General features: G+C 41.0%; 1 protein-coding gene across 4 annotated transcripts in view; it reads left to right on the forward strand.

Annotated features, from left to right (window-relative positions):
- The first annotated feature begins 13,259 nt into the window (after positions 1-13,259).
- KIF2A (kinesin family member 2A) overlaps positions 13,260-27,943 on the forward strand; it is a 55,986-nt gene continuing 41,302 nt past the window's right edge. For 2 of the 4 annotated variants that reach the window (XM_064438930.1, XM_064438931.1), the window contains exon 1: positions 13,260-13,694. In XM_064438930.1, the coding sequence (XP_064295000.1) occupies positions 13,631-13,694 (64 nt within the window). In that variant the 5' untranslated portion in view covers positions 13,260-13,630. The remainder of the gene's footprint in view (positions 13,695-27,943) is intronic. The other 2 variants (XM_064438933.1, XM_064438934.1) reach the window with 1 other exon arrangement.

Raw genomic sequence — 27,943 nt, forward strand, 5'->3', positions numbered from 1 at the left:
GACTTTTCAGGAGGGCCTGTAGCAATAGGGCAAGGGGTAATGGTTTTAAACTGGAAGAGGATAGGTTCAGGCGAGATATAAGGAAGAAATTTTTTACAGTGAGGGTGGTCAGACATTGGCATAGGTTGCCCAGATAGGCAGTAGATGCCCCATCCCTGGAAATGTCCACGGTCAGGCTGGACGGGGCTCTGAGCAACCTGATCTAGTTGAAGATGTGCCTGTTCATTGCAATGAGCAGTGGGGTTGGACTAGATGATGTTTAAAGGTCCATTCCAACCCAAACCATCTATGGTTCTATGATTCTGTGAAGACAGGGGAACAGACGGTGCTACACCCTCCCCAGAGCAAGCTTTGTTGTGTGCAGGTCTAGCAAATGGGGATCCAAAGCCACCAGTCTGATAAGTGCTGGAAAGGGGAGCTCAGCTGCTGTGGTGGAAACATCTGAACTGGCCTACAACCAGTATTCATAGTATGCACACCAGTCAGCCCAGCGGGATTCTTGGAAGAAGCACGTTTGAGGATTTAGCAAATCACTGTGTCCTTAATTAATGTCAATTTGCCTGGAGAGGACAGTAATAAGGTGATACGGTATGTTATTGAAAGTACAGGTTGCTGGATCTCAGTCACACTTTTTTAGGGAGGTAGAAGGCTCAAAATGTATGTGAAATAATGACAGACTATAAGGAGGTAAAATGAATATGCAAAGAGTTGCTTCTGGTGGGTGTCACAGAAAAGGATTGGGATGACTTCTTGACATGGCACTTCAGAACACTTCAGGACAAGGGTGAGCCTGCCACACTTCACACTGAAGAGGGGCTTGTAAGCTGAAAGAAGCAGAGCTAAGAGCCAAGAAGTCATATATACTGAATCTCTGATTATTTACTTTCATCTGTTAGGAGCATATAATTAATCTCTATATTTTCCAGTTTTATTACTGGTCTTCCATAGATCATTTCTTCTCCTGTCCAATACCAGTGGATTTGTAAGGGTTGATAATTGTTTGTATTGTACTTTGGATACTTATGATACTATAAAAATACTTAGTAGCACAAATATAAAAGCATGGGAGCAACATGTGTTATTTTAAAATTATTTTTCCTTTAAATATATAAGTCCAGAAAATGAGTTTATAAGGAAAATCCTATATATGATAGCAGTCACAATTAAAAGAAAATAAAAAAATTGACAGCCCTGAAGTAATTAATTTATTTTGAGACTGCTTCAACAGAAAACATGGAGAAAGATGTGAGAAGATAGACTTTCTTAAAGACTGTTTTAAAACATTTCCTAGGAAAGGATACAGTCCATTTTAAGAGTAAACCAGCTATGTATAAAGATGGAGTAGTGGCAAAGATAATATCATTCTAATAAGTGCCTTCTTTTCCCTTGGGGAAAAAAAAAATCAAATTTGTGATTCTTTATTCTTTGGATGACAATAGCTCCTTCTATTATCTTCCCTGCTGTACTGTTATGTACTTCTGTGCAATTTCCTCAGTGATTTTTACAAATCTGTTCCTCAGCCAGTTGTGCAGGTAAGTTCCTATCCTCTTCCTGCCTCCTGTTGTGTTGGTAACTGAGCTATGGGGTAAAGGAGAGGCTTGCAGAGCAAGACTAGAGAGCTTCTTTCAAGGGAGGAGTCACATTTTTTTCTATCTAGCTGAAATCTGCATTTTCTACAGGGAAGTGCCAACATTTGAAATGCATTCTTGCTGACACACTTTAATAGGAGTAAGAGAAATGAAAGCCACAAAGAAAAGTTCAAATGAGAACCAAGCTGAAAGTTTATATCCACAAAGAGGCTAAGAAAGAATGTCAGAAAAAGCATGTTGTCTGACAGAAATAAAATTTTCAGAGAGATCTTTGAAATGTTGACAGAATTTCAATTAGAAGGAGGTACCCTATCTTACCCAAATGATATAATACGACAATGCTCAGTACAAATTGCTGAGCTTTGGAAGTAGCAGCTTTTGATAAGGAAGAGAGAGAAAATGTGAAAAAGCTCTCAGGTAATAAATCACACCCTTGAGCCAACACAGTTACTACATTTATCAACTGGTACTGGTGAGACTCCTTAGTAAAACACAAGACTACGATATGTGAGTATTCATCTCAGCAAACAGTACTGCACTGTACTATTTCTGACTGTGCAACAACAGTAGGTTATATCGTCACTAGGACAACCAGAGTCTTTAACATACAAATTTACATGTAACAACAATTCCACAGCAAAGGACTTATCAACTCATAGATGAAATTTTATGGTTACTCAAACCCCAGGACGAACCCACGCAGCATAAGGAGCGTGTGAAATGCTGGCTTTCTGCATGTACTCATATTTTTTTCTTACTTGGTGTATTTAGATTGGAGGACTCCCCATGCCTCAGGTTTCCTGGGTACAAGAAACAAATTTGGACCACAGGAACAGATTAAATAATTAGCTTCATTTTTCCAAAAACCGGTTTAGATTAGAAAGACAAGTTTCTTCTAGCAGAAATAGGACAGTAGAGACAACACTAGCGTTAATGATCTTCTGTTGTCTAGCTCCATGGAGGTCTTGCTGAATGCTGATGTTGTAGTTGCAGGACATATCTCTGCACAGTCCTGATGTCCTAACACCAGTTAGGATCACTAGTCTAAATGTCACTGGTCTAAGTAAAAAAATACTGTAGATGATGTCTTAATTTTGCATTTTATCCAGGCCTAGTTAGCACTCTCTTTCCACACAGCAACAGTATTTAACTAGGCTTATCTACCAGGCAGCTTCCTGGATCTAGTGATGCTGAGCCATCTCCTTGGTACAAGTTACTTCAAGCTGCCATTTTCTCATTTATTTGAAATAAGCTTTTCCCATAGTCCTGCACTGTTATCACAGTCCTCCAGTGTGGCAGCTACTTTGCATTGACCCAAGTTTTCTTTGCAGTGTTTTATGCTTGTGTTTGCAGTGACAGGTCATTCTAAAGGATTATTACAGGTAAAATATATTTGTGTGAACACACAGAAACTTCATCGAAAAAAGCAGTATGTTGTTGACCATGGGTCTGCTAGCTGTCATCATCATCTGAGTCATTCTGCTTGCCTCTTGCTTCCTGAACACTGGGACATTGTGGAAAGATGGCTTAATAAATATGGGACAAGCTGTAAGATAGTAACACAATGAAGTTATGAGATTTTTTTAACTCTGGGGCACAGAAAGTTAAATATCTAACTACAACCTGTCATTCTCAGAGTGTTTAGTGCCCACGGTTGCCTTCATTACACCTATAAGAATTAAATACTTCCAAAAAAATTTTTATGCAGGATTTTTTAAATAAGTAATCAAGCTGAAAACAAAAAGTTACAGTTCCTGTAAACTAACACCTGGAAATGAAACATCATTCTTTAAAATGTGTGGCAACTTCGTGGGTTGTAACCTGTACAGTGGAAGCCCATATGTCTCCCATTTAATTGTTTCTCAGTATGTTGGGTTTCTTCACTAATTCTTTCTTCTCTGAGGATGAAAAATTTGCAAAAAGCTTTATCACTTTGGGTAAACCTCTTTTAGAAGGAAGTTAATATAAATAATTTTTAAGTTATGAAGGGAGGAAAGTTACAGGATATGGATTTTATTCTTGTCATAACTGGGTCCTGTTGTTTCCCTATTTGCTTTGTGTCGATGGCTGTTGTCCTGTGAGCAACAGAAAACAACTTGTCAGGAAAGTTTCTGATAGGCGTACATGTACTGCTTATCCTGGAATAGCCTGGGTTCGCCTGGTTTTGTCTCCTGTTTCCTCGTTTCCTTAGTTGAGGTTATGACCTCAGAATTAGAGGTGAAAAATGATAGTAACTGTAACAACCTCAGTAATTACTAAGTAACTTCATTTCAATGCCCCTGAAGGGCACTTCTGTGGCTTTGTATGTAATTATTAAGAGAAAAAGCCTCCACATCTTCTGCCAACATATTGAAAGGCAGGGATTCTTTCTTCAGATGCTTTAGTACAGGCACGCCCAATTTATCAGGTAAATCATATGGGAGGTGGTTGAACACACAGTATTAAACCCATCACTAAAATTAGAACAGCCATGAAGTTCAAATAAAATTTGTTAATCCAGGTGCGGGAGATGGTTTAGGCAGGAGGAAAAGGATTTGTCATAAATGCAATAGAAATATAAGGCCATGAGGACCTGAAAGAGGTCATCTAGCCCACCCACCTGCTCAGAGATAGTGTATATACCTTCTCTAAGAGATACTTAATCTCTTCTTGAATCACCTTCACCGGAGGCTTATGACAAACACCTTGTATAATCTGATCCAGTGCTTAACTATGCTTAGACTGTGCTTAAACAGAGAGGTTTTTTTCCTATAATGTACCCCACAGTTCTCTTCATGAACACATCCAGCCTGCACCGGCTGCTGCTTCTGTACGAGCATGATGTTGGGTTGTATTCAGCGTGGTTAACATATAAAGCAGGGCAATTTTCAAAACACTAATATTGCATCCTAGAGTAGTACATTTGAAAATCTGACTTATAATTGGTGAGTCTAACATTGTCATTATTGTATTTAACCTTGTTGATGTATTAGTTTTGGGGAATTGTAACTTCCACATGCCCAGTGTATCAACAGGCTGCTTATGCCAGACCACCTGGCCTGCCAGGCCAGCTGACACCATCCAAGTATTTAGATCCTGTAAGTTCCTTAAGTTTGTCAAAGCTGCTCTTCAAGTTTACATTTTTGAGTTAATCACAATACTATCCACACTTCTGTCTCTTTGAACCGCTCCCTCTTTTCCTACAACATGTTAAGATGGAAGAAAGAATGTAACTTTTAAAACAAAACTTGGGAAAAAAAAATTACTTGTGGATGGGCTCTTCAAGGCACTCTACAGAATATTATTACGAGCAAGTCCAAAGGGAATAAAATGAAACTTTCTTATCCTTCATAAGCCTTACTACCATTTGCCTGAATTTTCATTAATGCTGCACTAAAACAGAGAAATTTAGTTATACCTTTGCAAGAGGAAATAAGTAAAGTAAGATATTATCTTCCTTAGGGAAGGCTCTGGGACTCAGATGACACTCTATGGTGCTCCGTAAGTACAGATCCAGAAGCTTAGTAAACGTAAATTAATATAAAAACATTTCTTTACACTGAGAGGAGATTGCAGCCTCAAAGCATTGCCTATCTGCTTTCAGAGCTCAACATAAAAAGCAGTTTTCTCCCCAGTGTACTTTCACTATGTGTGTACTACTTAGTACAAGTGTAAAAATTTTAAATATATTTAAATATATTCCAGTAGTTGGATCCAAAATATTCTAGTCTTATTTCTACCTTCACGCACTTGATCCAGGAAGCTTGGAAACATTTGAATTCAGTTATGAACATTCTGGTGAAAGAACTGTACACTAGACACACATCGTATCAGGGCATACTGGTATTTCCAAATAATTCCTCTCACTTGACACCAGCAGCTGTCTCTGACCATAGCCATGCCATGCCTTTCAGCCAGGCACCATGTCTTCTTTGAAGGTGCTTCTGTCCACAACTCAATAGGACAGCTTTTGTGCCTCCTGCTTCAGAGAGACCCACAGCTCCTGCCGCCTCCTCTGAGCAGAAAAAGGCTTGCCCAGGCACCGATGCCTGCCAGAGTCCTTCCACACCAAGTGCAATGGCACCCCATTTGTATTTTGCCCTGACGGATGTCTGTGCCACAGAATCCATTCCAACGCCACTTATTTCTTAGAAATAGGTGGGATTTCAGTGTTTATCCATGTCACCCGCCACAAAGAGCCCTCGTTCTTTCAGTGGGTTGCCTTCCTACTCATCGAATGTAAAGGAATCCTTGATTTCAAATAAACTTGAAGAGCATTCCAGCTGTAACTGTATTGAGGTTAACATCCACTTAAACGGGGAAGTTACTGCAGTAATTTCTTCCAATCATAATACTTCTTTCTTAGCATTTTGGCAACAGAAGAAGCGGTAAGACACTTGCCTAGGGACTGGAAGACAGTGGGGTTATTCCATTTTATAAGCTTCACCATTTCTGAAATCCAGCAAAAAGGAACACAGCTTGACTAAACCCCCTTATTTATTATATAGAAAAATAATGTATGGACTGGCTTACAACAGAAGACAGGGTATTAATAACTTTTAGCTTTTCTGGTTATTACAATAAGTAATTGGATTTTTTTTTTACTTTAAGGACAAAGCATTATGTTTGCTGTGCTCATAACTCATAAGAGCTCCCTAAACATTAACAGTCTTTGTTATGATACTTTTAAAAATCTTTATTATGATAAATGCAAGCAACTTAATTTGTCAAAATCACAACTGATCAGAATAGTCTGCATAAATAATTTCTGTCTAGTTTCCAAGGTTTCCAAGTTTCCAGTGGATAGGAATTGCAGTTGGATGTGCAAGGGTATAAAAACTGATAAATCTTTTCACCTTTTTTTTATTCTCTGACAATAATGAAGATAAAATAATGCATTAATCCATTTGCAAGCAAATTTCTTAATTTTTCCAAGGAACCGGTTAACAAGAGTAAACATTTATTTTAATCAAATTACTAGACAACAATTGCCTTTCAAGAAAATAATTCTATTTAGTAGTGATTTCTTTTATAAAACATCTTTTACCATCTCTTTTTGTTTTAGAAGATTTGATGCAAGTCTTTTATATGGAAAGACACAGGGAACAAAAATGCACCTGATTGCACCAAATCCTCTCTTGTAGGAGGGTAGGGATGTACAGTTTTAATTACATTGATTAAAAAAGTCTTGCCTCGCTATTTTTACTTCATAAAACTATGCATCATTATAGTTAGAAATATGCTTCAGTTGCACCGTCAGGGTACTAAGAGAAGGATGGCTACTGTGCTAGTGCTTAGAAGGAAGCTTGGGACTGCTGTATCATCTTAGTTATTTCAAATGTTTTCTATCTTCCGGGATATGTGGAGTCAAATCCACTGTCTTCTTTTAGAATACCCTTGTAGCTTGAATTTAGGTCCTGACTGCCTCATGGCTGAGAAACTGCAAGTAGCTCTTTTTGTATTTTTTCACCTCTCTCTGTTCTATGTTGAAGCCTGAGTTCCATGTCCTCTGGGTGCACACCAAGCCCAGTGCCTGTTTGGGTGTTGCCACAGGATTATGCAATGTAGTTCCAACTAATTACACAGAGGTTACACTGGATTTACGAAAGGGCATTAAAAAGGAGTAAAAACATCAACAAGCACATTGACAATCTGTATTAATTCAAATTTCAACAAAAAAGTGTGCTAAAACATTGTGTATTAAGACAAAAATATCTCAGGTATGATGATCTGGCTTAGCTGCTACTGTGTGCTAATGACACAGAAATACATAGAAAGCTACAGGATAACTTCTAAGAACAGGTAAAGAAACGATTCATTTTTTATGAGGCAGATTAGGTCCACATGACTTGCTGCAGAAGCCTTACTGGTGGGGCACAGACAGGATGTAATTGCTAGATTAAGCTATCAGGCAGATGCATTCATGCCAAAGTTATTTTCACAGGTAATATGATACAGGATATTTCCTTCTGACAGAAAAAGTTACATTGGATAGCAGAAGGATGTAGGAAATATGTATTTATCACTCAGCTGAATAGCCCACACTGAACAGAACACTGTTTTAGCACAAACCCTATGAGTATTTCCTTGACGATCTGGAGAGGAGACAGAAGGCAGAAAAGAAAGAAGGAAGAGGAAGATGAAGAGTAAATATAAATATCTGCAGTGCAGTTGTTCTGGGCTTACCTGTAGACAGCAAAAAGGTTCATCTGCTTTTGCTCATGTTTTTTTCTGAAGCAGTTTGCCATCTAGCAGGAATTCTGCCTGTGTTTCATACAATCAATAGGAAAGCATAATGAAATGTGACCCCAGATACATAGCTGCCTCGGGCCAGACACTCAGCAGCAGCATATGGAATGCATAAGAGAACTGGTAATGTATGTGCCAGACCCATAATGACCACACTGCTGGCTACTGCAACAAGCACATCCAGCTTTGTTATTCTTCAGGGCTTCTATCATTTTGTGACTTTTGAACTAGTGTAGTTTTTCTGGACTGTCATTTTAACCTTAGCTACATGTTATGAATAATCCAGCCAAAGTGCACAGGTAACTATGAATACAGGGAAGAGCAAATGTGGCCACAAATATAGAGCTGGAGTGAAAAGCATGGTAAGGGAGGGAGGTGTGCTTTTTCCTAACATACGTTGTTTCTCTCACATCTTTTGCTTTGAAGAGATCGGAATACATTCACACTCTTCTTCACTTTTTGATTGTTTAACTAGTATCTGGCAATGCCCCACTGCATGCAAATGTTCTTTAGGAGTGCAGCTCATTCTGGAATAATACAGCAATAAGTGAAATAACAATTTTGTTTGTATACTTGCATTTGCTTTAGGGGCAAATTTGCTCAATAATTACTGTTCTCCACATTTTTGGCTAACTAACAACCCAAACCAGTAGAAGTGTACCAAAACTGCTATACGTGGCGTGACGTTCTTCACAACCACAGAGGTCAGTGAGCCTCACATTTTCTTACTGTCTTCGGCCTGATCATGCACCCTTATGCCAGCCCTATGCATGCTGCTAGAAGGGTTCTTATACAACAAGGATTAGAATTACCTTGAGAAGCCACATGGAAATAAAGTAATAAAAGAAAAGTAGCTAGAATTGCAAAAACATACAAACAGATCTCTTTATCCCTGTTCATGCAGATATAAGGCTTTTGGAAAACCTGACCTTCTTAGGGAGCATACACACAAGTGACTTGAAAAGCCATGTTAGGAGTTATCAGAGTGCTGTGGGGTGACACTGGTAACCAGCAGAGCAATTGTAAACTTCTGCTTAAATTTGCTTTGTTAGCAAAACACTACTGAAATACAACACTTCCAGTTCTCATGATGGCATGAATATCGGTAGCTCACTAACAGCTCTGTTACGGTGGACATGACAAGTGTGTTTGAGTTTTACAGCAACAGTTCCAGCACCTGCATTCTCTAATACAGAGAAACCTATTATGCTTAGACAGATTTGTTTAAATCAGAAAACCTAACCATCTATGTTGTTTCTAATAAATAATTAGTTAAATATATTTCCAAAAGCATTGTTCCTCAAATAACTCATCAGTTCACTTGTTGCAGATAACCAGCAGAATTTGCAGACATTTAATGCTATGGAATCCAGGACGCATATGTGCAAGACAGAAGGAGAGTTGTGAAGCTTTGAGTGTCTGGTTTAAAACATTTTGACTATCAGATAAGGCAGCTACACAAAGTTATGAGTATCACAATAATTTATTATTCAGAGGTAGTTACATGAAAATCAGATTTCTATGTCTAATAAAGCAGCAGGAAATATATTAAAATATTTTCTCTCTATAAGTAAGGCAGTTCTCCTATTTTTATCACTTCATGATACTACTGTATAGTGCTATTACTCATGAAGTGCTGTGTCCAGCAGGGGGTAGTTTTAAACAGTGATACAATACAGATGAAGAGATGCTTAAAAGGAAAAAAGAGCAGGAATGGATCTGTGAGACTGTTCAGCTGTTACTCTTTTCACAAGGGTACTGAACAGGACAAGAAGAGCCTATCAGTCTAAGCGGGCAACTGGGATCTCAAACTACTTCAGGCACCTCTTGCATATTTAGTGATTCTTAAGTGGAAGAAATAATCTATTATTCATTTTGCAATGTTTTTGTATTTAAGAACCATGCAACAGGTTCTCATGATGACATGAGGAGCTACAGCATTATGGTGGCTCCTTTTTAAAATTGTTTCTGTATAATAAGTGTGTTTAATCTTACAAACAACCACAGGTTCCTTTAACCTGACTGTTGACTGCCCTGCATTTACAATGCATTCATACAACTAGAAAAATATTTTCCTAGTTGAGCTTGAAAAAGAAAACATTTCATACCAGTATGATTACACACGTGTACTATTATTGTGATTAATCATATCTGTTCACTAGTATTGTGAAATAGTTCAAATATTTAATAATCAATGATCTGTAAGTTACCAAGGAGGTAGAACAATATTCATAAGTTGGTTTTGGTACCAAAATACTGTGAATTAACAATTTTAATTAATATGATTGTGTTTGCATGGAATGCAAGCAGATGCTAGCCTTTGTTGAAAACTGAAGAATTCCTGCTAGCAGTCGAAACATAACTGGTGCATGATCATTTTCCACTACTTTTGATATCTTATTAATCCAAAAGCAGCTGAAGTTTTGAACTGAATGCCAGTAATTGCATTCTTTTCTGTATTGTCAAGAGTACCAGGTACTGACACGTAAAAAGTAGACACATTCTGCTCTGTGAATTTTGCAAACATTATTTTAGAAACCACCAATATACTTTCTAAAAAGTGGTCAGAGAAAGTCTGTGTCAGTGGGCCAATAAAATGGAATATTCTATATAATAAAATTTTCCTGTATCTCCATTAAAAATGCATAACTAAATTTTGGACCTCAAAGCTTTTGTTCTATTTAATGCTGGACTGAATATGCATTGTTAACCGAAACTGTGAAAAGACATGTATTTAGAGTAACAAGTAAGACAGACCCGGTACTCGGTACAGTTTTGGATGCTTTTTCTTCAAAAAAAGGAAGCACTTGCTTAAAAAAACCCCAACTATTAGAGATCTTTATTTGTACATGAAAACTTACTATAATGCCTTGCCATATTTTTAAAATATTTTAATTTATTTACTATGACTGCTGTTCATTTCCTAGGCACACACAAGCAATTTTCTGGCTATTGCTGACTTGCTCTGTGAAAGCCTCCATGTGTGCTTTATGACAATAACAAAAATTTCAGTTCTTACAGAGCATACTAATTTTGGGTCTTATTTTCAGGACCCAGCTTCAAATGTGTGTTTAAAGTTTAGAACATTCTTAAATGAGTTGCTGTACAAAGGCCACAGTATTTCAAAGATTTCACGTTTAACTCCAGACTGGTAAGTATTTAAGTTCTATTTTATTTTAGAGTAGCACCTAATTTTGTAAATACTTACTAATGTGTATATTTTTCTAAGATACACCGTCTTTACCACAGTGGGATGATTATTGTGTAAAAGTAACAATCTATCTCTGCAGTGAGACAGGACTCAAATAATTTTCCAGAAAATTATATATAATGTACCTCTCAAATTTTTCAGTTTAACTTTTAGGGAATAGACAGAGCAGAGTATGAAAAAAGAAAATTATAATTTCTTATTTAACTATTTCAAATGAGATGCTTTTCAATTACTCTGCATCTAATCTCAGAATCTGAATGCTTTTATTTTTACATGTCCTGTTCTTTAAAAGTGTTAAACTTTCACTCTTTTATTTTTTCCTTAACACTCCATCAAAAGGGTGGTTTATAACAGTTAGAGCCAATACAAGTAGCAACCAAGTTGTGCAAGGTGCTTGTTGCTGTTTGTTATAACTTTCTGTCAGTTCCTTTTCTGGCTATCTTGTGTGTGTGTGCATACAGAATCACAGAATGGCTGGGGTTGGAAGGGGCTTTCAAAGATCATCTAGTTCCAACCTGATCTTCGTTCACTAGACCAGTTGCTCAAAGCCCCATCCAACATGGCCTTGAATGCTTCCAGGGATGGGACATCATGGGACTTCTCTGGGTAACCTGTTCCAGTGTTGCACCACCCTCATTGCAAAATATTTCTTCCTTACATCCAATCTAAACCTACCCCTTTTCAGTTCAAAACCATTACCCCTTGTCCTATTGCTACAGGCCCTGCTAAAAAGTCTGTCCCCATCTTTCTTGTAAGCCGCCTTTAAGTATTGAAAGGCCACAATAAGGTCTCCCCAGAGCCTTCTCTTCTGAAGGCTGAACAACCCCAGCTCTCAGCCTGTCCTCATAGGAGAGGTGCTCCAGCCCTTGGATCATTTCTGTGACCCTCCTCTGGACCCGCTCCAACAGGTCCATGTCCTTCTGTGCTGAGGGCTCCCGAGCTGGACGCAACCATGCAGGTGGGGTCTCACCAGAGTGGAGTAAAGGGGCAGAATCACATCCCTTGACTGGCTGGCCGCACTGCTTTTGATGCAGCCCAGGATTAAGTTGCCTTTCTGGGCTGGGAGCACACATTGACAGCTCATGTCCAGCTTTTCATCCACCACTACCCTCAAGTCCTTCTCCACAGGGCTGCCTCTTTCTATATGCACATATATATATCAAGACTGCAGGAACTGGGAGCCATAATTTCTTGACTCTGACTTGCCAGGTATCATACTGATTTCAGTGTGAAACCAACAGTGGAGGCAGGGAGAAGACGCGAGGCAAGGAGGGTGACAGGCTGGGTGCGAGGGTGTAGCTCTCAGGGGGTGGTGTGGTGTCAGCTCTCATTACCTATTACCTGTTGATGTGGGGATTGGGGGATTATTTTTAACAGACTGGCTTTGCTGGGCAAGAAGAGGCTGTGTGTTTAGGGGTTTTTGTTGTGATACTGCTCAAGGTGACCTGGAAGCTGTGCAGAAGGAATTTTAAACTAGTGCTGGCTTCATCACATCAGGAGCTGCCCTGGGAGTAAAAACCAAAGGGACAATAACAAAGTGGCTTGCCTGAGGTACAGGAATCTTTATAGGGAAATTAGAAACATTAAGTGTATTTTGGTATTTATTGAAGCTCAATAAAGGCACGGGGCAGTCATGAGGCAAAGATGGATGGATGCTGTCAGGAGTGTGGCTTCCCTCAGACCCAAGAGCAGCTGGCAGGTTGAGGAGCACGACGGATGCTTCCAAGGTGCTCTAGTTGGCACACGGGAGCCGTGTGAGCAGACAGGAGGTAGATAAAGCTATTACGTTAAAACTTCAGAGCAGCTCAGTCACCATCTGGTGCCAAACAGGCTCGTGTGTGCCTTTCTAAGCCGGGGACAGGTCCAGGACGCACAGGCGGCCAGCAACTGGGACGAGCCCCTCCCGTTCCCGGGCGAGCGAGGAGGCGGCAGGGCGGCCAAGAGCGGGCCCTTCCCACGAGGCGCCGGCCCCAGGGCAGCGGGGTCGCCCACCCTGTGCCAGCCCGGCCGCAGCGCCGCGAAGGGCAGCCGTGAACGAGCAGCTGTGCCGCCACGGGGAGGTCGAAGGGTGGGCCTCCCAAAGGCCGTGGCGGGGGACACCGGGGGCCGTCGGGAGAGTGGGCGCGGCTGGGGACCCGCCCGGGCCTGGGGCGGGCCTAGGGGCCCGAACGCCCCCTTCCGTCGAGGCGGGTGTGGGGGGGTGTGTGTGTGTATGTGTGTGTGTGTGTGTGTGTGAGGATAGAGGTGGTGGAGGAGGTGGGCGAGGTGGGGACCGCGGGCGGCTCACGAAGGCCTCAGCCCCCGCCCCGCCGTGAGCCGGTCCTACCGTGACGCCGCGGCGAGGCGCGCAGGCGCAGCAGCACCCGGCGCCTGTTGTATCCGGCCGGTGCCTTTTCTCTCTTCCCCCTCCTCCGCCTCCCTCTCCCCCTCCGCCCGTCCCTCCCTCCCTTCCTCCCTCCCTCCTTCCTCCCTCCCCTCCCTCCCGCCCTCCCAGAGCCGCCGCGGTCGGTGCCGCCGCCACCGCCCGCTGCTGTGCGCGCCCTCCCGCCCCCGTGCGCCCGGCCGGCAGCGCCTCCGATCTGCCCGGCCGCTCCATGAGGCGATGGCGGCGGCCAACTTCGGCAAGATCCAGATCGGGATCTACGTGGAGATTAAGCGCAGCGATGGTCAGTGGGGCAGGGGCGGCGGCAGTGATCTGCCCGGCGGAGCGGCCGCAGACCCCCGCCGGCAGCCGCAGCCGGTGCCGCCGCGCCGGTGCGCGGCTCGGCGCGGGGTGGGGTGGGTGGGGGCGGGGGGAGGGCTCCGCGCGGGGCCCATTGTGTGCGCGGGGCCTGGGAGTGGCCGGGCCTGGCGCGCGCTGCGGTTGTCAGGGGAGCGCTGGCGCTTGGCGGCGCAGGGCGGTTGCGCGGGGCGCGCGCGGCGGCGGCGGCGGCCGCCGGGGACGGGGAGGCTGCGGCAGGGCGGGGAGGGGCGGGGGGGGGCGGGGGGGAAGGAGCGGTGTGAAGGGGGCTGCGGGTGGGGGCGGCGGGCCGACTCGGCGGGAGGGGGGCCCCGGGGAGTCTTCGGCGGGGAGGTGGGAGGGCCTTAGGGGAGGGGATGAGGCGATGGAGGGAGGAGAGGCCTCTTGTTCGCTCCGGCGTACCAGCCGTGCTCTGAAAAATGGCACAAAAATATGCCCTGGCAGAAATGCCGTCGGACGCTTCCATCGCTTGCCAAAAAGCTTGATGTTAGTATTTCAGATGATCTTTATGATTACAATATAAGAGCGCTTGCTATTTATGCCCCTGAGTTGTTCTTTCTCTGTGGTGGATCCAGTGTTTCTCAGCTTGCGCAGCATTTCCTGGCAGGAGGATGTATGGTGCCGTCTAGAAATACACGTGAATAAAGGAGGCATGTGTGACAGGTTTAGGGTGCTAACCCTTCATATTTGTCTGGTAGGAGAGGATTGAAATGGGAAGTTCACTGACTGAATCAATGGCAGGTCACTTGTGACTTCAGCTTTTTAATTTTAATTTGAGTGGGAATATGTCATCTGTTCTCAGTCTTTGTGAGATCTGTGAAGCCTACTAAACCAGGGTGGGGTTCTGCTGGGATTTTCTGGAAGGTCTCTTTTTTTTTTTTTTTTTTTTTTTTTTTCCTTTTCCTCCAGGATTGAGAAGCTTGGTAAAGAATAAACAGATGTTTATAAGGGAAGAAAGATCTGAGTGTCAAAGGCACTGAAGTTAGTGTGGTTTTGTCATGAGGCAGGAAACATGCAGCTGACAAGCTTTATGCAGCCTGTCTTTCTTGTGTCCCATACTGCAGCTTAACCCTACAATAAAATAATGGTCGGTGTTGGCTGGACACTATACTAAATCTAACCCTTCAATTTGTGCTTAATGGCTTATGTGTCACATGAAGAATCTGATAGGTCGGGCAGTTATTTGCATAACTCCTGCAGATCTCTGCCCAGGATTTCAGAAAACCTCACCGTAGCAACTCATAAAGCTCTTTTTCCGAGGGCTGTGCAAACTTCTAATAGATGTTTCTGTTTGCTTTGTACACCTTTGGAAAATAAGGCATGAGAATGCTTTGCTGCTTCCCCTGCCCCCCATCTCACCTTCTGCAGGGTTCTGCTCACTTCTAATGTCATAAGCGAGGACAGTAACTCTTGAACATAACAATACTTATTTTCATTACTGTTAACAATTTACGTATTTTGCTGTATCTCTTACACATGCAGTGCAGCACATTAAATATATTACACATCCGTAACATACTAGGGAGTTGCCTTCGTACTAGTTGCTCAAACTGTAGGGTATTGAGCATTTGTGTTAACTTGGTCCTTGTGTGAACAAGCAGACTGCAGTGTCATACCAGTGTTAGTGGGTCCTTGTTATTGTGAGGTTTGCTTGTTTTTCGTTGGGACTGGGGGAGGTGATGCCCTGTTCTGGCTCAGGCTACTGCAGCCTTCTGTCGTTCTCTCCCCATTAAACTGTAGGATAAACTGTCCAACCTATGTGGAAGGGAGCATTTTGAGAAAGATATTGAAACACAGCCAGCACTAGATTGCATTGCCTTTCAGAAGGTAGGTTTCCAACCTGAACTGTGGTTGTGCAGGCAATCAAAATTAATCTAGCTGCTTCTGACAAGGGGAGGGTCTTGCTGCCGGTGCCTCTCTCCAATGTGTTGTTCCCACGGACTCTCTCTCCCATCCAGTGTGGCCAATGAATTTCTTTTTCCTGATGATTTAATACATTAATTGATTGTTTGATTCACTAAACACAGTAGAAAACTAGATGTGCTAGTTTTCTGGAGGATTAGTGAGCTCCAGTATATTACAGAGGGATCTGTGACCCCAACAGTATCAGTGGGTAGGAAATGCATGGCCAGGGTAAACTGGACGTCTTCACATTATAATCTACTGGTTCAGTAACAGGGAGCTACCTGGATCTGCTCTGCCCAGAACTTATCCTAGGTAGGATCAGGGCTGTGTGTCATACCAGCTACCCTTGGCTGAAAGCACGACTCAAACCATTCAGGAAACTTCTGGAAAAAGTGGTGTGTTGGACTGGGTGCTTTTTCACATGTTGTCTTGTCTGTAGGGAGTCCTTTTTTAAAACTAAATATTATTTTGAGAGGTAGGTACAGTCTTTCTTTAAAATTTCGTTTTTTACCTGTTTATTTGCTGAATCCAGAGAAGAATAAAGTCTTACTTTGTTAATGGGGTAATTTGAAAAAGTATGTGGTTTTCTTCCCATCTGTCCATGAGGTATGTTAAACACTTCTCTGAATACAGAGCTTTATTAATTCCAGATAACTCTGTTTTTCTTTAAATGAAAAGAAAAATGGAACAGTTTTTTTTTTGTGTGTGTGTGAAACATCACTGTTAAAAGTAATTCTTGTTCACTACAACACAATTTCAAAGATAGGCAAAACACAATAAATGGGAGAATGAGACTAGAACATTCTGGAAATGAAAGTTGCATATTCTGTTATTTTCACAAGTTCTAATTAGCCTTAAGTGTTTCAGGAGAGAGTTCTTATAGGACTGAATGGAAAATAGATGATGTACAAATGTAAAGGCATTGTTGGAACTCATGGCCAAAAACACATGAAAACCAGTGTTTGGATAAAACCCAACATTTTCGAGGACTGACGCTGGAGAGCTGCTTGCTGTGTATCTGTTTTTTCTCAGTGGGTAAACATTGGTATAAATGTTGTCTAGAGTTCCAGATAATATTTCCAGTTATAATTGGAATAGCTACTTATGCTCATGCCGTGTAAGAGCATATTAAGTGATCAGCTAGTTTGGCTTTTTAGAATAATTTCTGATACTGAAATTTTCTACTTATTTCAGTGTAATTGATGTATGTTGCTTGAAATAATGCCTTGGTAATCTGTCTTGGGAACAGGAAAGAATTTGTTTTAGGTTGCAAGTTGCTAAGAATGGGCTGCAGTTCCAGTAGTGAAAAGTGTGCCTTTTCACACAGAAGCTTAGGGAAGTAGAGGTGGGTCCAGAAGGTGCCCGCAAGACCTGCTGTGTTGCTCCTGTCCAGAAGATGCTTGTTGTTGAGGTCTAAATATGGGCATTTGTTGAGAATTCCCTTTACTCAGATAATAATAGCCTGATGCTTTGTCCGTGGACTTACACCTGTATCTCCACTTCATCTTCTCCACTTCTTCCCCTGTTCTCAGCAGTGGTGAGGCTGCACCTTGAATACTGTGTTCAGTTTTGGGCCCTTCAGTACAGGAAAGACATTGAGGTGCTGGCGCGTGTCCAGAGAAGGGCAACGAAGCTCATGAAGGGTCTGAAGAAAAGTCTTACAAGGAGCATCTGAGGGAACTGGGGTTGTTTAGTCTGGAAAAGAGGAGGCTGAGGGGAGACCTTATCGCTCTCTACAACTACCTGAAAGGAGGTTGTAGTGAGGTGGGGGTTGGGTCTCTTCTCCCAAGTCACCAGTGACAGGATAAGAGGAAATTACCTCAAGTTGTGCCAGGGGAGGTTTAGTTTGGATGTTAGGAAAAATTTCTTTACTGAAAGAGTGGTCAGGCATTGGAACAGGCTGCCCAGGGAGGTGGTGGAGTCACCGTCTCTGGAGGTGTTAAAAAAATGTGTAGATGTGGCACTTGGGGCATGGTTTAGGGGGCATGTTGGGTTGGTGGTTGGACTTGGTGATGTTAGAGGTCTTTTCCAATCTTAATGATTCTGTGATTCTATGATTTTTGTGCATTATCCCATTAACGATGACAAAGACCTGTATAATGACTTGGAGAAAGAATCACTTTTTAGTTTTTCTTCCATAAATTCAGTCTTTTGCTGAAATAGGATAAACCTCTTATGCCCTGCAGCCCCTTAGTAGGCTGATTGGTGTTTTTCTTTCACTTCTTCAGTCCAATTGTGTTCTGTCCATTTCCTCCTCAGGCTGTTCCTATTCCTTGTGTCTTTGCAGATCTGAACTACTACCTAGAAGGACAGAGAAATTAATTATCTATTTGCTCATTTTGAAAGTGGGGTTGGGGGTGTGTGTGGGTGTGTGTGTGTGGGTGTGTGTGTGTGGAAGAAATTCTGATCTCACTGTGTCAGAAATAATGTAACAGGCATGAGGAGAAGGAACATTCTTGTAATTGGAAGAGTGACTGAAAATTTCACTGAACTTTCAGGAAAGGAAAAATCCTGAATTTCTAGGGATTAACTGGCAAATGGTGCAAAAAAGAAAGATCATGAGTTTGTGCCCACAATACAAGAACAGGCACAGTGTTTGAAAGAGAAAACTTAAAACTGATAAAGAAGAATAGACTAGGTACAGTTATCACCAGAGGAGGTGGAGGCTGGAAGCATAGCAGAATTTTAAGGAGGATGGTAGGAATATCCAGTTTTACACTAAGGATTTGAAAAGTACATTGGCAACTGTAAAAGGTAGTTTCAGTTCTTCCTGAGCCTGTAGTTTAAATAACCTCTAACTGACAGAGGTAGGAAGAAATCTTGCCTGTGGCTGTGTTATTTTGTAATTGCCTGCTTAAGAATTTTCTTCACTTGTCTCTGAAGCAGCTGGAACCGGTCACAGTCGAAGATAATCCATCTAGTCCAAAACCCTGCTGGCAGCTCCTCTCTCTTTAGGCTTGCCAAAACATCATGGTCACTGTTTTGCCTTCAAACACAATCGAGACTGATTTTTGTAATGATGAGCACTGTAATTTTTTTCTTTAAAACCCAACTTCTGTGAAATTGATGTTTCTCAGAATCGAGAGGTCTGTAGCATCCTCTGTCTTCTGTGTAATCCTGTATGATGATCTTGATCTTTATGTACAACTCCCAATAGCAATAATGATTTTATAGCAGGGCAGAAGGCATAAAGATGCTGTAAAAATCCTGTTCAGGTTTAGGTAGTCACCCTGTTTTACAAGCTCTTGAGGATAGATTTAAATGGTAATGTGCTTTTACTCTTTCCTTTGGTGACATACATCTATTGGTTCCCTGTGTTTAAGACCTTCTTGTTACCATCTGACTCAATTACCTAATCCCTGCGTAAGCCATACAGACACGATGTGTCTTTGTCCTTCCATAGCGGCAGGGTTTCAAGTCTACCGTTGCTGGTTGAGCTAATGGGTTCAACATTTAGGTTTACCTATCTGGTGTAAGTTCTCATATTGGGACATCTAGAGTTTCTGGGGTTTGTTCCATCACAAGTGTTGACCAGGAGGATGTGTTAAATTTTCTGTGTGCTTTTTGAAATCACTAAGTGTTCAGCTTTGTTATGCAGGAAGTCGATTCTAACTGTAACTCGCAGATGCTCAGATGTTTGTGTAAGCCTTCTGTATTTTGTATAAATAGCTTTTGAATGACAAGCGTTGAGTCCTAATCTTGGGAGAATCTTCTTACCTTCTTACCTTTGTCCCATACAGCAGTACATACTGGCAGTAATGTCTTCAGAGCTGCATGTGGCCACTGGGATTGCACAGCTTGTATTGCATGTTTTCTCCCCTCTGATCATGTTGTGGGGGAATCTATTCTTTGTTTCTGTTTGGTAGGTAAAGTTATTGCTCTTTCCACCCACTCTTTGTGATGGCCTGTTGCCTGGGCCCAGTTTTACTTGTCTTTTCTTCTTACAGCTTTATGAACTGAAGACTTTGCTGTGTTGCTATAGCACCAAGCATGGCTTCCCACTTGGTTGAGGTGGGAAGAGACGATAAATCGTTGGGAAGAGGTCATGTCTGACTGAAGAGTAATGTCATTGCAAAAGTATCTCTTTGCTCTAGAAGATAAATCAGCCTTTTGACTTCTTTTAATGCATCCACTTACCGTAGGACAACATAGAGAAATGAGTATGAAGTATTTACTGGGTGAGCTCCTTTCCTGGAGCACAAAATCTGTAGGATATTTGTTGGCTTGACCTGTGGAATGTGCCTGTGATTTTTGGTGCCTGAGGAGTAAGTAACACAATGGAATAAATTTGCTTGATTGCTTTGTTCTTGTTTAAGTACTTCCTTTGTAAACATTTACTGCTTATATCATAAAGTGTGATGTTTTTATTTATTTATTTATTTATTTATTGCTTGACTTTTTTCTATCTTAGTGTTTGTTGGGTTATCTTGTCTTCCTCACTGTACTGTATGACTGCTTGGGATCAGGAAGACAACGGTGTGGTCAGACCAAGGTGAACACTGAAATGTGGTGTTCACTATAATAGTTCACAGCATGTTTAGCCCATAGAAGAAAAGAATTCAATGACTACTTTTGGTAAATTAAAGGTTTATGCTAACTTTTCAGAGTTAAGTTAAATATCTAATACGATGCAAAAAATAAGATACAGAAGTCCACAGTAAGGACTACCAAGCAGTCTTGACTTTGTCCACCAGTGAGAATTTGTAGTAAACAAAATATATAGGCAGGCATGACGGTTTTGTAATTTAAAACAGAAGAATTTTTAAGAAGGCATTGGCTTTTAATAGTCGATTTCTCATTATGCCTTCGTAGCACAGTTAAAATTATTTAGAAGCATAAATTCTTTCAGTGTGTATTTCCAGATGTAGGGTAAAAGGTTTTTTTATACAACTACAATACATTTTTTGTTATATCTGTTCATCTGTTTCAAAAACATGAACAAGCTTTCAGGTATATGAGCAGTTCTTTTTGCTTGCTTGAAAGCTTATCTGTGTTTTCCAGTTTTACAACTTATGTATTTTCAGAAGTCTTTTTTGGTTCGGGGTTTGTTGGGGTTTTTTTTTGAGGAAGAAGTCACATTTCACACTAATATAATTTTTTAAAATTTGCTTGCAGTTGTATATTCCGAACCTCTGGGTTTTAGTGTGACTTGGTATTTGAGGTTTTATTTTAATTGTTCCCAATACTGAACTGAACATAGACACTAAACCAATGTTCCTAGCTATATTGTTTGGATAAATTTTTCCTGGGTTTTGGTAGAGATTTTTATACTTATGTAAGACTGTTAGACAATCATCATAATTAAGTTAGCTACAGCTAATTTTGGCCGTTGGTGTGATTCCACAGCTAAGATGTTTAACTCTGGGATGCTTTTGTCTGGCCACCGCATCAGCATTAGCTTTTAGTTAGATGTGTTTTAGGGAAGTGAGGGACTAAAGGCAGGGAATTAAAACTGTGGTAATCCAGATGTAGATTGTTTTAAACTGCTGTTACCTGTATCTTAAAATCTGTTCATATTGTATGAACGTACAGGGACGTATGCTGTTTCTTCTTTTTCTGTCCTCATTCCTTTCCTTAAAATGTTCACAGTTTTATATTGTTGTTCGAGTACTGGTTTTCTATTTTCACTTGAAGAAGTAAGATGCCTATAGTGTGCTATAGTGTTCCTAATACTAAGATAGGTGGTTGACCTGATTTTCCTACACTTTTGACCTCTGTAAAGGGACGCTTTGTTTTCTGTAGGAAGTGTTTAGCTATGAAACGGTACTGACAGTGTCTGATACCCTGGAAATGCGTTTTGTTCATGACCCCAGAAGGTATCATGCTAAACAGGTCAGTTGTGGCTTAGAATATCCATAAACCATTGATGTGCTAGAAGTTGGTGAAGTACACCTGCCACATTAAATGTTTTTCTAATGTGGAGCTATGGAGCTACTGTTGGAGGCAGAACAGGGCCTAGATACTCTTCTCTTGTGCTGCTCTTCTCCATGCCTAGTTGTTGCTCCTGGGAAAGAGAGAAACCACAGGTAGTAGAGCCTAGAAGACTTTTGATGACTTTGCTATTACAGTCTAAATTCAGTTGTTTTACACTGCTAGGAGTCCAAGTTAATTTTAGAATTGCTTAGTTAAAAGGAGTAAGTAGAGGTTCTTAAAGATAACTCTCTAAAACCGTATGTCTAGCCAAAACTTTCATGACATTTTAAAGGATTTGAATTATCAGTTAGATTTAGTAATTAAGCCCCTTGATCAGTTTGGTTTTTTGGTTGGTTTGTTTGTTTGTTTTTGTTTGGGTTTTTAATTTTTTTTGTTGTTTTTTTTTGTTTGTGAATGGGGCCTAGTTTAGCAACACTGAGTCTGATCTTATATTTGACTCTTGAGAAAGAAAAATGAGTGATTTTGCTGCTTAAAGGCTTGAATGTGGTAGTAGTGGGTTTTATTTTGCTTTATTAAAATAATATGCTTTGAATATAGCTTACTGGTTTTACCTACTGGGAGTCTGGTTGCATCAGGCATAAGCTGCTTCTAAGTTTCCCAGGCTTGTGAAGGTAAGAGTCTGCTGTGTTCCTTGCCCCTTCTGCAACACCAACACTGTAAGACTAATTGTCCAATCCCAAACAGTGAAAAAGTGACTTATCATTAATCCTATTGAAGCTTTGTCAAGTGCAAGTTTGAGTTTTTCATGGTTTCCATCAGGCACTGGCAGCTCTGTGTGATCCCAGGTATCAGAAGTGTGAGTATTTTCAGTCTCTACTTACAGAATAGTATGTTAAGGATTACCTTCAAAGGATGAACACACTGAATGTGTGAGTGGAGGGAGGTGGAGCGTGGGCTTTATTTAAATCTTTCTCTTTAGAAGCAATGTACGTAGCATACTTGTGCCCTTGCAGAGTTTGGCTCTAGAATTTTTGTTGCACAGTGCTGCACATTTTGTAATCGCTAAGATGTGTTACTTTCCCCTTGTGGCTGAGCTACATATGGAGTTTGAGGTGTATTTCCGAACGATCTGTAAAAGTGTAGGCTAGAGATGCAGGCATGCATAATGATGTGGTGATGAGGATCTCTGGCTCTAGGAAGAGGGCAGTGGAAATGAATTCAGTTTGAAAAGCACGTGCACACTTAGATTTTGGAATATTCCAAGTTTCTAATTCAGTTTTGGGCAATGTTTGCATACTCTTCTACACTTTTATTAATTCAACTTCCCAGTTCATTTTGACATTTTAATAGGATAGGAATTTAGGCGGTGATGAATGAGGTGAATATAAATCACAGCCTGATGTTTTTTAAGTTACAATAAGCCTTCCTCAAACACAAAGAAGAATTAAAATATTACTTAAAGTTATCTTGTTGGTTTGAACTTTTAGAACCTTATTAAGGAAAAAGTACAGGCTTTAAATGTGGATGAGAATAAAGGCTTCTGACTTTTAACCAGGAGCAACAGTTGACAGGTCTGTAATAAATTAAGTAATGGTAAATATTCTTACTAAATGTAATATTGTAAAGTAAGGGAAATGGGAAGAAAAAAAACCAAAAAGACAAACTGTTATTTGACGAGGTGGGTCATGAAAGGCAAATGATACCATTTGAAAACATCTATAGGAGGTGCTGGTAGAAATTTTCTCTGTGAATCAAGAGGCTATTGTTTCTAGGCAGCTACTGTCAGCTTCAGTCAAAGTAGAGAAAAATAATGAAAAGGAGGTCTCTGCCATTTATTCAAGCAACAAACAAAATGAGAAGGGGGAAGGGAGAGAGGAGACTGGCCGCGTCATCTCAATCTTTTTGCAGAGGGTATTCACCACACTATTTGAATCCACCACAATCTTAAATCCTGTTGTTAAAAAAAATTTCAACAACCACTAAACCCCAATGTTGTTTGAAAGAGATACTTGACTGAATCTACTTTTGCTCATACATACCATAACTATATTGAAATTTATACTGAACACACTGGACTTTGATCTGTTAAAGTATATAGCAAAGTATTCTGGAGAGGAACTTTCACAAGCAGTTCTGAAAGATTGTAAAGAAGCTGCCTGCAAGATTGTTCTAAAGGACTCCAAGGAACTGCTGACTAAATGTGAAAAAAGATGTCATGTTCAGTTTTACAAAACTAAAAAAAATATATTTAAGAAGACATTGAACTATTCCTGCAACTTGTTTACACGTTGTCAACTCATAGGAAGTATGTGAATGTCATTACCAGGAATTGAATGAAAACCTTCACTTATGCAGTGGCAGCAAAAGAAAAATGTGACAGAGGACAGAAAATACTATCATGGCATACATTAACGTTTTGTTCCTGTTTGAATGAAGTTTGCAGCTCTCATTGCTTAATTTTCCTTAAGTCTGAGTACTGGAGGGCGTTCATATGGCCATGAAAGGAATCAGCAGGCACTGGAAAACCTCGCAGGAATGTTGAAAATGGGTCAATTATTGCTGTTCTGGTTTGGGCTTTTTTTGTACTTCGGAAGTAGATTGCTGTGTGAATATATGACAAAATGAAGATTACTTTACGAAAAGTGAATGAAAACTTCTTTTTCCCCTCTCTCTTTATAAGACATATAATGAAATTGGAGAATGTGAATTTTTAAAAAATGCTTAAGAAGTGTTTCTGCCCTTTTGGACATTCCTCCGTCTCCTTACAGTATGTTCACCGCTACTGTTAAGAAGTACCACAGTGGATCTAACGGATGGTTCATCTAGCCCAACAGCAGTAGGAGAGGCTATGTAGGGAAAGCAGGTCAGCCTTGTCACTGTCTGCAGTCTTTCTCTTCCCCCAATATCTAGAATTATACCTGGGATATTAGAAGTACAACTCTGCCTAATCCTATTAAATATCAATTTATAGACCTATTGTCTGTGAATTTATTGAATACCTTTCTGACCCAACTTGAGCTGTCTGCCTCCACAACCTCTTGAAGCAAGATTGGGAAGTTCCCTGCTTGTTGCATAGAAAAGTACATTACTACTTCTATATGCCTGAAACCAAGGTGCCTTAAGAGTCTGCTCCCAACTTCAGTGTCTCAGGATTTGGTGAATAACAGTTTCCACTCATTTTGTCCTTTATGGCTGTAGAGCACAACCAAATCCACCCGCAGTCTTTCCCTCAAAAGTGAGCAATCTCATCCACCTTAATATCTTAATTCTCTTTTTTTCTTAGTTGTCCTCCTCTTTACCTCCTCTAATTCTGCTACATCTTTTTTGAGATGTGAAGGCTATTACCATAGTACTTGAGATGCGTGTGTACCAAAGTTGTGTTTATAGTTTGAAAATGACACTTGCATTTATTCTCTGGGTTCCTGATGATGGCCAGTGTTTTACTGGCTTTTTTTTTGTTGTTGTTGCAGCTGGATGTTGAGCTGATGTTTTTAGAGAACTGTGTTAACTGAAGGATCTGTTACTTGAGTTGTAACTTCCAGTTACAGTTTCAGCATTGTATACCCATAAATGAAATTATTTTTCTCTGGGTGCATTATCTTTCTTTTGTCTATGTTGAAGTTCATCTGCCACCTTTTTATGTACTCCCTTATTTTTGAGCGGCCCTTTTGAAGTCATGGCATCTAACTACCCAAAAAGCTGTCTTGCCAAAGGATTGGACCACAGATTTTGTTGTAATTCAGAGTGTAACTGAACACGAGTCTGGAAAATGATGTGTAAGTTTCTAGCTAATATTTGGAAAGGCCTTATAACATAAAAGAAAACAGTGCTTCACCTTCCCAGTTTCTTCCTTCATTAGCACTTGCTTGCATGTAATCTTCTTGTACAGAGGATTAAAGTATTTCATGGTTTGGACTGTTCTGATAGTGAATTTATCTTTCACCTCATTTTAGTCTAGTGTCCTGGTACCATGATCATTCTCATTGCGCGTGTGCTAGTTTACTTCCAGGCTTCCACCTGGAGTGAACCAGATGACCTGCCTCCTACAGAAAACCTAAACTTCCTTGACTGGTTCTTAAGAAGAGACCTGAACTGCATCATTTTGGCTATCACTGCTCGCACAGTCCTTCTGTGTTTTAGTAAGCTTCACGCTTCCATATTCTCATGCACGTCCCTAGGCATGCAGCACATGCTTCTGGTTATGCTCTAAAAGCATCACAGTGGGAGGCTGCGATGCGGTTTTCTCATTTCTGTGTAGGTCAAGGTGAATAACCATAAAAAGTTAAGAGGTCTGAGGGCTCTAGGTGTGCCACTTGGGACCACAGGGATGGACCTGTACAAGCATTTCTATTCAGATCACGAATGGACTTTGGACATGTATCTTCTGATCATCCTTTATGGCTTTGTGCTATGCTTTAGTCCACTGTGAAAGTGGCCTTGGAGCATATTAAATTCCTTTTGGATGAAATGTAGCTGGAGGTTACACTTCAGATATTTACATGATGCACTCCAACAACGGGTGTTCAGTCTGCGGCACCAGACACTCCCCCGGTCACCTCTGAAACATGTGGTATGAATATCTGATCCCCAGCAACACCTGCTTTGCTCTGCAGATCTGCTCCTGTCGCAGTACAGTACTTGCTACCATAGGCAGAGCTGAGGGACCTGGGTTGAGCACTACGTGCAGCAGTTGTGAGCAATGTGCCACGAAAGGTGCTGTTCCAGGGCTGTTGTGGACATGAATCAGCCTGTACCAGTTGTCTTAAGGTTCCTGTCCATGGCATTGACTGGAAAAAAAAAGCACAGAGGTGATCTCTAGGAGTTGAGGTTCTTCTGTTACAACCTAGTGTTGCCTGCTGCTTGAAAACGAAAAGGTTGGCCATGCGTTATGCCATGTTTCAGTAAGAGCACTTGACAGCAAGTGATAGAGCCTTGTAGGAGCTGCCTCTCCTCCCCATCCAGAAAAAGAAAGACCATTGCGGTATCCCAGTGACAAAAACAGCATAACCGAATGAAAGCATTTTAGGTCATAGAGCAATTGGCCATCACATTAACATCAATTTCAGAAGTGATTACAGCTCATTGACAAGGGGAAAAATTACAAATCTAATCAAAGCATTTTAGGAACATACAGTGCCTCAACTAAAAGTAGTAGCAAACAGTGGAGAACAGGTGCTGAAGATCTTCTAGTCTCTGTATCCCAAACTAGTGTCCTAGAGGTAGAGCAAGTAAACACGGTGCTGAAAGCTGGAGCTGAGTGTGGGGTGTCCTGACATGAGCGTGTGTGTCAGTGTGGGAGAGGCTTTGTGCAGCATTACTAGTATTGACCGATTAGGCAGGTCAGTTGTAAGTTTCTCTGAATTTCAGTAAAATGTTTCATAGAGTCTGCAAAATGCTTGAGATGAAGTTTAATATGAGAACAGTAATGTATTTAAGACAGGTGATGATAGCGTGTGTACCTAATAATTTCTACCTAATAGTGTGCCTTCTGCGATCAGTTTTGGGGCTGGCTGGCTGTTTTTTCCCGTCCATTACAGTTATTAATTCCTGGTCATAACACAGAAAGTAACATTGTTGGGAGACTTCATTACTATGCTAGAGTGGGAGTATCATCTCTGTGGAGATGTATGTCATGCAGGAAGATTAGGAAGTATGGAATGAAACAACTTGGATGAAATGTGGCACAAAGTAAATGTGCTTTTGCTACAGATAGGGAGGTCATAAACTGTAAATGACAGGAGAAAACCTTGATATTCTAGTTAATCACAAAATAAGTATGGACTACCAGGGTGAAGTGACAAAGAGAAAAGTGAGTGCAATTTCAGAATTACTGTTATTTGGCAGTGAGTGCTTCTGTGGAAAACAGTCTGTAGCTCCTGTGGAATACTGCACCTCATCCTGGTTGACAGTATTGGAGATACTCCTAAAAGACTGAGACAGGTAGAGGTAGGCTCATTGTTCGGGTACAGTGGTTTTGTACAAGCTATAAAAGAAAGCACAGAGTACTAAATGACTGAACACATGCAATCTGTAATAAAAGTTTTTATATGTTGACAGTGAGGTAGAAGTGCTGCTTTCTGGGGCGAAGAGCAGAGGCAGACCACTTGATAACCTAAAGGTGAAATCTGTTCAATTTATTGAAGAGTTTCTAGGGAATTTGTGGTAGTATGTATTAGATATGATTGGACAGGTGGTTCCTTCCAGATAGCTTTTTCTGTGGCCAAGCTCTATATGGAGAACTTACCCACTTTTAGAAATGATAGGATAACTGGCATGCTACAGCTGAGATATCTTGCTGATAAATATCTAAATATCAGTGCATCTGTTGGCCACTGTGATGTGATACTTCTTTATGAATTGAGCTGCTTTAGAAGCAAGTCTCCTCTCTCGCTCTGA

Source organism: Phalacrocorax carbo, chromosome Z (genome assembly GCF_963921805.1).
Source record: "Phalacrocorax carbo chromosome Z, bPhaCar2.1, whole genome shotgun sequence".
In the NCBI taxonomy this organism is placed as follows: Eukaryota; Metazoa; Chordata; class Aves; order Suliformes; family Phalacrocoracidae; genus Phalacrocorax; species Phalacrocorax carbo.